The 13,448-nt window shown below is 36.4% G+C and overlaps 1 protein-coding gene across 30 annotated transcripts in view; it reads right to left on the reverse strand.

The window, feature by feature from the left end:
* HDAC9 (histone deacetylase 9) overlaps positions 1-13,448 on the reverse strand; it is a 914,219-nt gene that overhangs the window by 364,087 nt on the left and 536,684 nt on the right. For 16 of the 30 annotated variants that reach the window (XM_077998033.1, XM_028845963.2, XM_028845962.2 and 13 more), the window contains one exon: positions 4,833-4,964. The exons of the other annotated variants lie outside the window; for them this stretch is intronic. In XM_077998033.1, coding sequence (XP_077854159.1) covers positions 4,833-4,964 — 132 coding nt within the window. The remainder of the gene's footprint in view (positions 1-4,832; positions 4,965-13,448) is intronic. 30 annotated transcript variants of the gene reach the window in all.

Here is a 13,448-nt window from a genome sequence, read left to right on the forward strand (position 1 = left end):
ACTTGCTCTTACGCTATTGTAGAAAATAACAGTAATGAAGACAATAAACTTGTGAACATCAAAAGACAGGTCATTAACACATGAGGTCCAGACCCATTCCAATAGGTCTGAAAAAAATTGTTCAAATGCTGTGCTGTAACTTGATTTTTATTTAATATATTAAGGCTATACCTTATTATACTGTATACTAGTTAAAGTTATATGAAGAAAATACAATAGAATGTAAAATCTCAACATTGGACTGATGACCTTGTACAACACCATCTGACTTTAACTCTACTCAACTTATTTTCCAGGAGATGAGAAGTTGTCTAAATTTAACATGTAGATTTTTAAATACCAATATAACAAGAAATTCCTTTTAGCAAAAGTCAGGCAACAAGAAGACAGATTCTTTATTTAACTCACCCTTTCCTTCAGATACAAAATTCACATGTACCTCAACTTAGGCAGAAACTAATGCATTTGTTAAAACATTTAATTGAAAATATAAATTTCCATTTCCTAGAAACATAGCTAGGGAAGTCATCTTATCAAGTTTTGGCAAATTATTTATTCAGCTCTAATTAATTCCCTACCACCTTCTATAGTTCACTCATTTCAAAATTTTCCTACTTGCCTCATCATTACACCTTGTCAACCCAACGCTGCACAAATGATCTTGCTTTTCAGAGACAGGACTTTTGATATGATTTCCACCAGCATCTTTTCTTTCTATTCATGATTATGTTACCTACATTCTGTTTTCCCATTTCAAATATAAGGCTTCCTCTCTAATGTTCACACATTTAGTCTTACCCATGATCCCATCCCCTTAAAAAAGTCCTAAAAGGATTAGTTAGGTGGAATCTTCACGCCCTCCTCCTACACTGGAATTGCCCCTCTAGTCTGACGGCGTGCTAGTAATTCTTGAGAAGTGGTGTGTTCTCACAAAGTCCACTTACTTCTTCAAGCCCTGGCAATATAGCTTACCCACTATAACTGCAACTGTTCTCTCAAATGCCACCACACTTGAAGGCCTCTGAGAAAACATTCCTTTCCATATCCTTTCTACAGTGGCATTCTCTACATCCATGTTTGTCTTTCTATCTCTTTGACTTTTCTTCCTCCTACCAATTCCTAAATTCAGACATTCACCTAAGTTTGTGGCTTTATCTCTTTTCTATTTCCCTGTCAAAATCACTCAATATCATGATTTCATATGTCATTTTGGGGCAGAATTATCTCAGGAAAGTCATATTTCTTGCCTTTAACTCATAAATTCCAGCCCAAATTCCTCTGAAAGCTGAACATTTCAAGCTCCCCTACATATGTGTAAAACTCAATGTATACATTTTAATATTAACTGTTTCCTGCATATCTCTATTGTTTCATCACCCTAGAGTCATCCTTACTCTCTCTTTACTGCAAATATAGTTACTAGGCCCTTTTAATGATATCTTTACACTATCTCTCCATCTATGTATGACTACAATCATTTCAGTTTAAGGCTTTGTTATTCTGTCATGAACTATAGCAAAAGTCTGCTAATATTTCTGAGTCACTATAGTAGTCTCTCAAACCTTTCTTTCAGACTCTTGCAAAAGGATCATACAGAGATAACTCACACCATGTCCCTCTGCTCCAAAATGGAGTCTAATATTATTTCTCACCATTGCCCTTTCTGTACTCTACACTCAGTCAAATTAAATCACCTCTTCTCCTTTAATGCCAAATACTTTTCCAGTTCATGCTTTTGTATCCTTTCTTTCCATTTCATTGCAGGCCTAATCCCACCTATAAGGTCAAAGCCTGGCTCATATAACATATGTCCCTCAGAGAAAGGGAACTCCCAGTTTCCAGGCAGTATTTTCTTACCCTCTCTCAGAACACCTATAACTTTCAACTTGTATTATAATTATAACTCTACTCAGAAATGCAGTGCCACTGGAAAGAATGTGAGGTTAGTATAATAATTCTAATCCTGCCATTTATTTACTGTGAGATTTGAGCAAATTATTAGTATCATAAAAGACTTAAACACATTTTGCTCACTGCCTTTCTGTCTACATATCTTGTTTGCATTTTGATTAATCTTTTTTATCATCACCTCTTGTTTTCCTTTAACAAAGAAAATGCAGAAATTAAAAATTCTTATAGGAACTTATTTTTCTCAACTCTTAACTCTTGTCTTTACAATATGACTAACTGATTTTTTGTTAATGTCTCATTTCCATATCATTTCCATTTCCATATTTTTACAAACTACTTTCTTAAACATTCTGTCTTACCAATTTTAAATTATAATATTTATACTATTTTATGATATTAAGACTGAAGTATTTCCTTATGTAGAAATCACTGTGATAAGTATTAGAGTTCAAGGCAGCAACTGCTGTACCAGAGGATTCTATGACATGACACTGGATGGGATCTGGGAGATGGCAGCAACTGATTTTCTGATATCTCTGATCTTAGTGCATGATATTGGAACTGGAGCTTGAAGAAGGGTAACCAATGAAATAAGGATGCTGGAGTGGGGAGAATGGAAGAGAAGGCATTGCAGGCACAGGGAGAGTCAGTTTTAACATTTGAAAAGAACAGAACTTTTTGTAGAGGGCAGAAAATACTTGAATTTGAAAAAACAAACAAACAAACAAAAAAAAAAACATGGCAAGTGGGTTCCCATGTCAATGAGGTGGAATGAGTTTGAAAATAGCTTACACCTGAATCTATGAAATGGGGAAGAGAGAAAAGATATAGAGGTAAGAGGGTAACAGCAACAGCAACTGAACTGCTATGATGTTATGATAGTCTCTGACAAGATACTAAAAATACCTTAAGTATTCAGATCCAAACAGATCTCATCCAAATTAGATGAAAGTTGGCAGAGCAATGGGAAGGAGTACAGGTGAAGACAGCTGTGTGTCAGCAGTCTGGAGCCTCTAAAGACATTTCGAGTAAGTGTGGTATACCAGTTAAAAATATCTACCAAAGCATCCACAAGTCCACTCACCAGAAATGCCTGTCTAATAAATGTACAAGTCTCTCTTCGAATACATATTGTTTCCTGAGATAAAAGGGCGAGTGCTTGATCTCACAAAATTAAGAAGAGAAATATATTTTAAATTTAAGGAAATCTGAGTAAAACTCTGGTAAACCATAATCCTTATAAATAAAAACCAATCATTGCTGAGATAGGTATTGAGCTAAATGCCACTGCAATTTGGTATGGAAGAAAAAGTGACTGTGTTGAAAAAGCTGTGATCAAGAAAACAGACTACAGGAAAACAGAAAAGCACATTGGGATAAATAAATATCACTTCAGACATTAAGACTATGAAGCAAAATAAAATAGCATTATATTCAGTTTTTTCTTTTCTAGAAGTTTTTTTCTTAGAGGGGGCCTACTTTCTGTAGTTAGAAAAACCACCTATCTACATTTATATTAGACACCTGATAGGTTTATAATTCTTCACATTCATTAAAACAAATTCACTCCCCAACTGCCCACCCCCAACAAAGATCTCTATTAGAAAAACCTAAGATTTTTATTTACTTACATACAATAGTATTTCCTGGGAAAAAAGTCTGTAACTCCAAACTTAGAATTCAATTCATCTAAATCAGTGATTATATTTAATGTTGGAAAATACATATAAACTCTAGTAAAATAATTGTATTTATTATTCACTGATTTAATATTTCTTATCCCAAGGAAATATTTTCCATTGAAATCACTAACACTTTTCTTCAGATAAGCATATAAAGGTGTCCAGAGTGTATAGGAGACTAAATATTTTTTCCCAAAATTGTCGACCAAACTTTTAAGTTGCATTAGAACTTAAATACATGTTTCTACCTCCACTTCCACAGTCTTTCTCTATATTGCCTTCCTGCAGACACTGTCATGGCCAAAAGAGATATATAGAAAATGAAGAATTTTTAAAAACTTACTAAAAATAAGATCTGATCTTGGAGAACTAATACTAACTGCCCATATTGGTATAAGCACAGTTTTCCTTGAGAATGGGGAAAAAAAAAAAAAGTGGTTGCAAATTACCACTTCTTTCTTCATGCAACCAAAGGAAACAACTAGATACAGTGCATGGCGCTAAGTAGGTACTCAAAAACAGTAGTAAGTAGTAGTACTTTGGCTAGTAATTTTTGGTTCTTACAGCCTTAGGTCTTTCATTTCAAACCAGGTACAAGTGGAACTAGGGGTGTTGTAAGACCTCAGGTTGAATTTCCTAACCCCTCTACTAAAACAGGCAGCTAAAAAAATAACTTCCATTTGAGACCCGTGAAAATGACAGTTTCTTCCCCTTCATAAAAAGCAATATATCCCCCTCCTGCCATAAGTCCCACTTCACTAGTAAACACATAAAGTCATTTATGAGTTCTGTAAATTTGTTGAAAAGTCAAGGTTTTGCTGTTCCATGTAGTTTAATTTTCCCAGATGTATTTTGTACATTCATGTCTGAGTACAGGGGAGTGTTCTTCTTGGACCTCCCTCTGCTCATTTCTGATCAAATTTCATTAAAAATTATATTCTTCTGGTTGGCATTCCCAAAATGGCCTGCCTGTTTCTGAAAAGAATAAGGTGAGGTTTGGTGTTCCCTAGTTATGCCTTGATTGACACATAGTTCTGTTTTTTCATTCATTTCCTGTTTAACACAGTTGGTGAATGCATAGCAAGGTTTATTGAACTACTTGTGAGTTTTCAATATAATTTCCTTTCAAGAAATATTTCTCCTCAAAATAACTTTTAATATACAGCAGGTATATTTATTCTAAACTATTTTTTTCATTCCTACTCCCAGCATTCATATATCTGCCCAATCCTCAATTACCTGTCACCTCAAACATTCGCTTCTTGAATGAAGTGACAACATTTCCATCCTTCCGCCTGAGTAAGGGGCTGCTTCTCCTCTCTGCCACTTTCTGTTTTAACCTGGACCGCACCTTCAAGTTGGGCTCAGAGGCTGGGGATTGAGACAAAAAAAATAGATAAAAATTAAAAAAATAGAGAGCCAATTGCTCCTGTGTTAAAAAAAAAAAAAAAAAAAAAAAAGTCTCACCCTTTTCTTGGTCCATTCTCATTCTCAAATGAAAAACTCAAGCACATAAATGAGGCATTGACTCTATATTAATGAAACAGGCAAATGTTGCAATTATTTTTATGAAATGTGTGAAAGTTTTTTCAACTTCTCTAAATATGAAAGTAAAAAGTAAACAAAAATATAAATTTTCTACTTATTTTATCTAGCAGATTTGGGATTGTTAATGGGACGTTTAATTACGAATTGTGTTTGGGTCACAGTAAGATTTATTATACTTCATTTTCAGGCCTTTTAATTCTCTCAAGGGTGAAACTTAATAACCACTAAAACAGTAACTTAATATGATTTTAGAGACTCTGACCTGGCTCGCGGTAAGAAGAAGACACCTCTGCAGCATATAATTTGTGTCTAATTCTGACTCCTGGAACATTTCTTTATCAGTAGTTTCTAACCTAAAACCTGGGGAAAACATGCTCTGTGTAATGACACCAAACCAACTAGAATCAATGCAAATAAGACATTCTATACATTCAGTATACTATCAGCTGGAAAGAAAAGGTGGCTAAGTCTTCGAATTGAAGGTTCTGAGTTAGGTTATATATTCCATAATACAAATGCACATTATTCACATGTATGTTACCATTTATTTTGTATTCTAAACAGTGAAGCTTATTATAGAGCTTCACTATTTAAAAAATACCACTTATTTTAAAATAATTATACTTTAGAAGAATGGAAACATTGGATTGCATCTCTGTGCGGCAGAAGTGGATGATGATGATGGTGGTGGTAGTAGTGATGGCGGTGATGGTGGTGGTGATGATCATCATGAAAAGGATATTTCTGATAACAATTAACATTTATATAGTCTTTTCTATGCTCCAGTACTATTCTAAATGTTTTATCAATATCAACTTGTTTAACCATAAAAACATCTAGAAAGCCTATGCCTATTTATAATTTGATTAGATCAATGAGGAAACCAAAACACAGAGAGAGGGTATCTTGCCCAAGGTTACAGAGGTAAAAAGGGATGAAGCCAGGCTCTGTACCCAGGAAGTCTGGCATAAGTCTATTCTAAATACTGAAAATGTTGCTGCTGCAGCTTTCCTTAAGTATTACTATCATAAAAATTACAAAACAGTTTTTCCCAAACCACCACTAATCATCTAGAGGAGATACAATGTTATAATGTAGCTAGATTTTATCAGTGAAAATATTTTTGAAGGAATTTATATTTTTGCCAGACTGCAAGGGATATCAAAAGTAGAACTTACAATTCTTCTCCACTTTTTTTTTTTGTTTTAGTCTTCAAATATCTATAGTTTTTGCTTTAAGCTTGGACGGAGAACTCTTGCATTATACGTTTTCTTGGAATTGGCTTGGTGAAATAGGAACTTAACAATGAAGTTCAGATACAAAAAAATAAAGCTAGCTACTTTTTTGTGTTGTAAACCTGATTTTATGCCTGAAAATACTGAAAACATAACAAAATCAAAAGCCTGAAAATGCTGCAAAAGCAGGGTGTCAAAAGGTGGGGCAGAGATCAGGGGTGAACACAAGCTCAAAGTGATAGAGATCTGAAATATATCACTTGCTGGGACTCCCACACGGAGGCAAATCAACCAACTAATTTGGGAAAGGATTAGGATTCTTGCCAGACCTTCCAGTAGTGGCAACATACTTTACCTTAGTGTAGGAATCTATCTCAGTTTCTAACTCCCAACTTACCCAGGAATAAAGTGAGATACTGGGACTGTATTAATGTACTTAGATATGTTTCCATGTACACATTTATTTTTAAATTCCTTTAAAAATATTTATCTTGCCTCTGAAAAGTTATAGATAATAAATATATTTATCTAAAACCTAGAAAGGAAAAATAAAGAACCATGAATCCCTAGGTGCTAACTACATTGGTATCCTCTGTAGCCTTGCTAATAACCATAGGAAATCACAGATTCTCAAAACTTAGATGGAGATATGATTTTATAATGAAACCTGATGGATTCAATGCTGCAAATTGGCAGTCTATAGGGAGTAAATCAATTGATCACTTCAAAAGGCAGTGGGTGGACTAGAAAAGACCATGCATTTTCAGTGAGGGATGGGAATTCAGTCTGCATGGGACCACTTTCCCGCTATGAAATTTGCAGTGAGATTCTAGTGCTTTCTAAGCCTGATTCGTCACTTGTGAAACATAGCTTAATGCCTTTCCAATTAGATACCTAAGAATAACTGTGAAGATCTGGGTGAATGTAGAAGGGAAGGGTTTATGAAACATATTATTGGTACTATTTCTGAAGGCTAGTTATACAGCTAAGAGGGGCTGATCCAGAACTGGGCCCCAAATCTCCTGAGTCTCAGTCTTGTACTCCTCTCTCTCCTAATATATTGCATCAGCAGCGGCTGAGTATATCTGCAATCAAGATAAAAATGTGCTGACAGATTGGAAAAATAGCATATGCCATTTAAACATTCTAAACGAAACCTAGAATTTTCCAAGATTTTCAGAAAGAAATGATTTTTAAGGTCAGCAGATAGCTTTCTCTCCTGTTTGTATACTTGAGAATTGGCCAGATATTCAGCTCTCAGATTTCTTTCAATGGTCAACATACAAAAGTAAACACCAGAAGAGGAATGAGAACTGGGTTTTAGTCTTGTATCTACCACTTAATAAAATCAGTAACCTTGAATAATTCATAGTCTTGCTGAACATCAGTTCATTCACACAGACCAACTAAGATAATACCTTCATTGTGCCTGGAGTCAAACAGATGCCTGGATGATAACTTTATATCATTAAACCTCAATTTCTCATGTTAAAATGGGGTGTTGAAGGGATTTTCTTCATTTTTCCCCCCAACAGATTCAATTTTCCTTCCTTCTCTGAGCCCATGGCGGCTGAATACTGGGGCTGCAACACTCTAGTTCTCCACTGGTTGGATTTCACTTTGGCTTAATCTACTGGCAGGACAGGCTGGTGGCCAAAGAATTAAGGAGGAGGGAGAGGCCAGGCTGTCCTACACTCTCCCTGTCACAATGCTGCATCACTGGCCATGGCTATGTCTCTTCCTGACTTCATCTCCCTCTGGAAGTCCCTATTCCATGGCTCCAGCTCTCCAGCACTCCAGGAAAAATTTCCTTCCCTCTCTTCTTTGTGGGAATGACCTCCCACTGTTGCTATTTTCTGGGTACCCCCACTTCCCTAGGCAGTTCATTTAACCTTATTCACTTCCTTGTTAAGTACTCCCTTCATAAAAGTCTATGACCCATACTGCAAAGATCTGTTCCCTGCCAGGATCCTGATTAATATAGTCCTACATATCATTTTTGTTTTTCTTTGAGATGGAGTCTTGCTCTGTCGCCCAGGCTGGAGTGTAGTGATGCAATCTTAGCTCACTGCAACCTCCGCCTCCTGGGTTCCAGTGATTCACCTGCTTCAGTCTCCCAGGTAGCTGGGATTATGGGCATGTGCCACCATGCCTGGCTAATTTTGTATTTTTAGTAGGGACAGGGTTTCACCATGTTGGCCAGGATGGTCTTGAATTCCTGACCTCAGGTGATCCGCTCGCCTCGGTCTCCCAAAGTGCTGGGATTATAGGTGTGAGCCACCGCACCCAGCCAGTCCTACATATCTTGCAGCTACCATTGGATCAAATGAAATAATGTCTAGTAGAGAACAGGCCAGTGGTTCACAACCAGGGAAGATTTCTCCTCCAGGGGACATTTGGCAATATCTGGAGACATTTTTGGCTGTCAGTATGGAGAGCTACAGGCATCTGGTATGGGTACAGGCCAGGGGTACTGCCAAACATCCTACAAAGCACAGGACAGCATCCCATGACAAAGTATTAGCTTTACCCAAATGTTAATAGTACCAAGTATGAGAAACCCTGAGACAGGCAATCAATCAATGGCAGCTGTTAATAATTGTACTGCTCTGGGATGATTAAAGAAATAATATCTGTCAGAGATTCCCAAAGAAGCTGGAGAAGGGCAAGGGAAGAAAAGAAAAGAGAGATTATTAGAAACTGAGAGTACTGTATGTAGCTTGAATATATTAAATATTTCAATAAATTTTATACTTGGAAGTTGATTTTAAAATGTTTCCAATAGCACTAATATTTCTAAAAATAATAATATGAGGCAACTTTTATCATTAGTTGATGGAGTTATGCAAAAAGGCATAATTCTCAGTTTTAGAAAGGATAACATTTTAGGCATTGTGATTATCTGAGGACATAAGGTTTTGAAAATAAGGAATCTCTGACATACTATAAAGCACAACATCGATTTATGTTCACAAAATATATAATATACAACTTCTCTAAAGAACGCCCCTATTTAATGTTTCTAGCAAAACCTTCTGCCTATATTTCAGGTTTTGGATCATGAGAGATATTGAAATCTCAGTAGTGAGGGTGAGAGATGAGATGATAGATAACTATCATTTAGTACTGGCAATGCTCTATAAAACTCACTCCTAACATTTCAGAAGCCCACACACCAAAGCTCAGCATGATATATACCCAAGCAGAAGAATTAATGGCCTAGTGTGCTGACTTGGTTTGCAGTTAGAGTTAATTCTATTTTTAATACTCTGGTCTCCCCAAAGGCTGAAGATTTCCATGCCAGTGACTTACTAATGGGATGCAAATCCTCAGAGCCCAGAAAAAGATCACTAGCTGGGGAGAGGTTCTGCTTGTATATGAATGTATTTCATGCCTAGTTGCACTAATTGCCTTTCCATTTTTACCCTACACCCATCATTCTCTACATCTCAATTAATCATAGAAACAGAAGGCAAGCTTTTTAGTGTGTGTGCTCGTCTGAATACATTTGTCTGCTGAGATGAAAACTTTGTATAAAAATTGACTATCATTACTTAAGTGAAAAGAATCAATAGTAAAATAAACAGAACAGACAAAACACCTTTTTCTCTTCTCACCTAAAAGAAAAAATCCTCAATAAAAGGAAACAGAAAATATCTAAAGAATGCCTCATGAACTAAAGGTATTTCAAATCTTTATTCTCATACTAGTCTCCATGGTATTCAATAAACAGGGTGGCAGGTATGAGAATAAAACATGGGAGAGGAATAGTAAACCTAGGTGGCGGAAGCGAAGTTTAAAAAATTAGGATTCCAAGATACAGTGAGTGACACTGCCCAGACTTGCCATTTTAGTAAGAGATTGATATGTGTGACTGTGTACATAAGGGTGGGGTGTGATTTTTGTACACACATGCATGCAGACAGATACACAAACTATCTTGTGTAGAAGCACAAAGGACTCTGACACAAATAGACCAGACCTCTCATTCCAATGCTTTTTTTTTTTTTTTTTTTTAAATTTCCCTGAGATGGAGTCTTGCTCTGTCGCCCATGCTGGAGTACAATGGCGTGATCTTGGCTCACTGTAACCTACGCCTCCTCCTAGGTTCAGGCAATTCTCCTGCCTCAGCCTCCCAAGTAGCTGGGATTACAGGAGGCGTGCCACCATACCCGGCTAATTTTTTTTTTTTTTTTTTTTGAGACAGAGTCTCGCTCTGCCGCCCAGGCTGGAGCTCAGTGGCCCAATCTCGGTTCACTGCAAGCTCCACCTCCGGTTCACGCCATTCTCCTGCCTCAGCCTCCCGAGTGGCTGGAATTACAGGCGTCCGCCACCACGCCCGGCTAATTTTTTGTGTTTTTAGTGGAGACGGGGTTTCACCATGTTGGACAGGCTGGTCTGGAGGTCCTGACCTTGTAATACTCCCACTTTGGCCTCCCAAAGTGCTGGGATTACAGGTGTGAGCCACTGTGTCCAGCCGCCAATGCTAACTATTTGATGTACTAACTGTAACCCCAGATGAGTGGTTTCATCTCTGTGAATCATTTTATCATCTATAAAAGAATGGTAACAATGCCTACCATAAATACTGTTTCTTGGCTCACCTGGTTGTCTGTTATAAAAAAAAGTTGTTCAATACATAGATGTTGAAAGAATGTTTCATGAAGTGCACATATAAGATGAAGGAAGTTATGTTAAAATTCAACAAAATAAAAAATAACTAGGGAGAGAGATGGCTGCAATTGGTACACTCCTTTGCCTAGCGTAATGTTTGAAAACACCATAACAATAACAATAACCCTTTTCTGAACTTTCACTCAGTATACTTAAAATAACTTTTGGTTAATAATTGACTTCACATATTTTTCTCACTTTTTAATTTGCCTGCTTATAAATTGTATTCTACTTAGTTCTAAGTCTTAACTCTATCATCACTTAAGAAGGACTACCTACTCTGTGCATTTTGCCTCTGTTCACTTTTTTTTTTTTTTCTTCAGAGACCAGGTCTCACTCTGTCACCCAGGCCTCACTCTGTCACCCAGGCTGGAGTGCAGTGGCATGATTCCAGCTCACTGCAGCCTCAAATTCCTGAGCTCAAGAGATCCTCCTACCTCAGCTTCCTGGGTAGCTGGGATCACAGGCATGTGACACCAAACCCGGCTAATTTTTGTATTTTTTTATAGAGGTTTTAACCAGCCACATTGTCCGAGCTGGTCTCCAATTCCTGGGCTCAAGAGCTCTGCTTGACTTGGCCTCCCAAAGTGCTGGGATTACAGATGTGAGTCACTGTACCCGGCCTCTGTTCACTCTTAATCCTAGGTTATGAATATTCTTTATGTCAATAATTTAGATTAAAAAATTTAAATACCACATAGCATGGTATATAGAAGTTCTTCATTCTTATTGAAAATTATCATAAGGAAAAAAGGGAAAAGTTTTCATTGTGTTAATATTATTTATATTAATATTTTAACATAATATTTCATATATTAAGATGATTATCATTAACCAAGATTGAATACTAGATTAATAAATGTTTCTTTAGGCCGGGCGTGGTGGCTTACACCTGTAATCCCAGCACTTTGGGAGGCTAAGGTGGGCAGATCATGAGGTCAGGAGTTTGAGACCAGCCTGGCCAACATGGTGAAAACCCATCTCTACTAAAGATACCAAAAATTAGCCAGGTGTGGTGGCACGCCCCTGTAATACCAGCTACTTAGGAGGCTGAGGCAGGAGAATCGCTTGAACATGGGAGGCAGAGGTTGCAGTGAGCTGAGATCATTCCACTGTACTCCAGTCTGGGTGAAAGGGCGAGACTCTGTCTTTAAATAAAAAAATCAATGTTGTTTTAAATAAGGAATATTTGGGATATTCAACAATTCCATCTATAGTAAACATTTAGCTCTGTAATCATAGGTGAAGGTCAAATCTTCACCACCAGCTTCAGATCCCTTTCTGGCATTGTCTATTCTTCCCTGCAGCACTGGATATGTCAACTTCACACAGTTTCTCCCTCCCCTAGGTATCTCCTGCTATCTCCCCATCTCAAGGATCCCTTAGGAGCTGCCATATTTAAATGTTTTGTTACTTGGAACCAAATACTTATAATCTATCACCTATTCATTCACTCTGTGTCCTTTATGAAGATTAGATTTCCTGGCACAGTTCCTGCCCAAGTCTCTCCTCTAACCCAGGCTGGCACTGTAGAAATCTAGAAACTGTTCAAATACGTAATCACTACAATTATGAAAGACACTTTGTGGATACAGTAGATCCTCCAGTCTAGTTAATCAGAATACACAGGTTACCCTAATTAAAAGTTTCATAATTATACAAAAGGTACATATTTTCAAAAGTACTATTCAGCATAGTACAATAAATAATACAACGTATGCCTCTTTTGGCTGGGATAAAATTAACCTTTAATGTTATGAACTAGATTTTATATATTTTGACACCAAGGAGCAAAATTTCTAATGTAACTATTTCTAATTATAACCAATTAATGGTATGTAATTCATACATAAAGTTTTCAAAAAATAATTTTGGGGGAATTTCTAGCTACACGCATGGTAATACATGAATGCAATTTCCTAAAGGCATTATAATACTATTTATCTTTGAGAAATACTACTGCATCTATCCATTCTCTTATTGCACACTTTTGTCTATTTGTTAAGATAACTATTCTTTTTCAAAATCCATATTGGTAAATGTTACTCAATTTACAATATTATCTTTTGAAAAGTACTAATTTTATAATAAAATTTGTTGCTTGCTTCTGATTATGTAAGTCATATATATCTGAGATTTTTAAGAATGGGAAAATCTGTATATACTCTAAAATGTTCCCTTTGTGTTTTACGGGAAAAATTATTTGAAAATGAGAATCATTATACTTATGATTATATCCTATTTGTTCATTTAATAATATATTATGAGTCTTTTCCCAGGTAATTATATATTCCTTAAAATTATTGCATTTATTATGTTTTTCCCCAAGCAATTATATATTCTTTTAAAAATACATTATAAGGATACATTATATATTATATATCCACATATACATGTG

Source organism: Macaca mulatta, chromosome 3 (assembly GCF_049350105.2).
Source record: "Macaca mulatta isolate MMU2019108-1 chromosome 3, T2T-MMU8v2.0, whole genome shotgun sequence".
In the NCBI taxonomy this organism is placed as follows: domain Eukaryota; kingdom Metazoa; phylum Chordata; class Mammalia; order Primates; family Cercopithecidae; genus Macaca; species Macaca mulatta.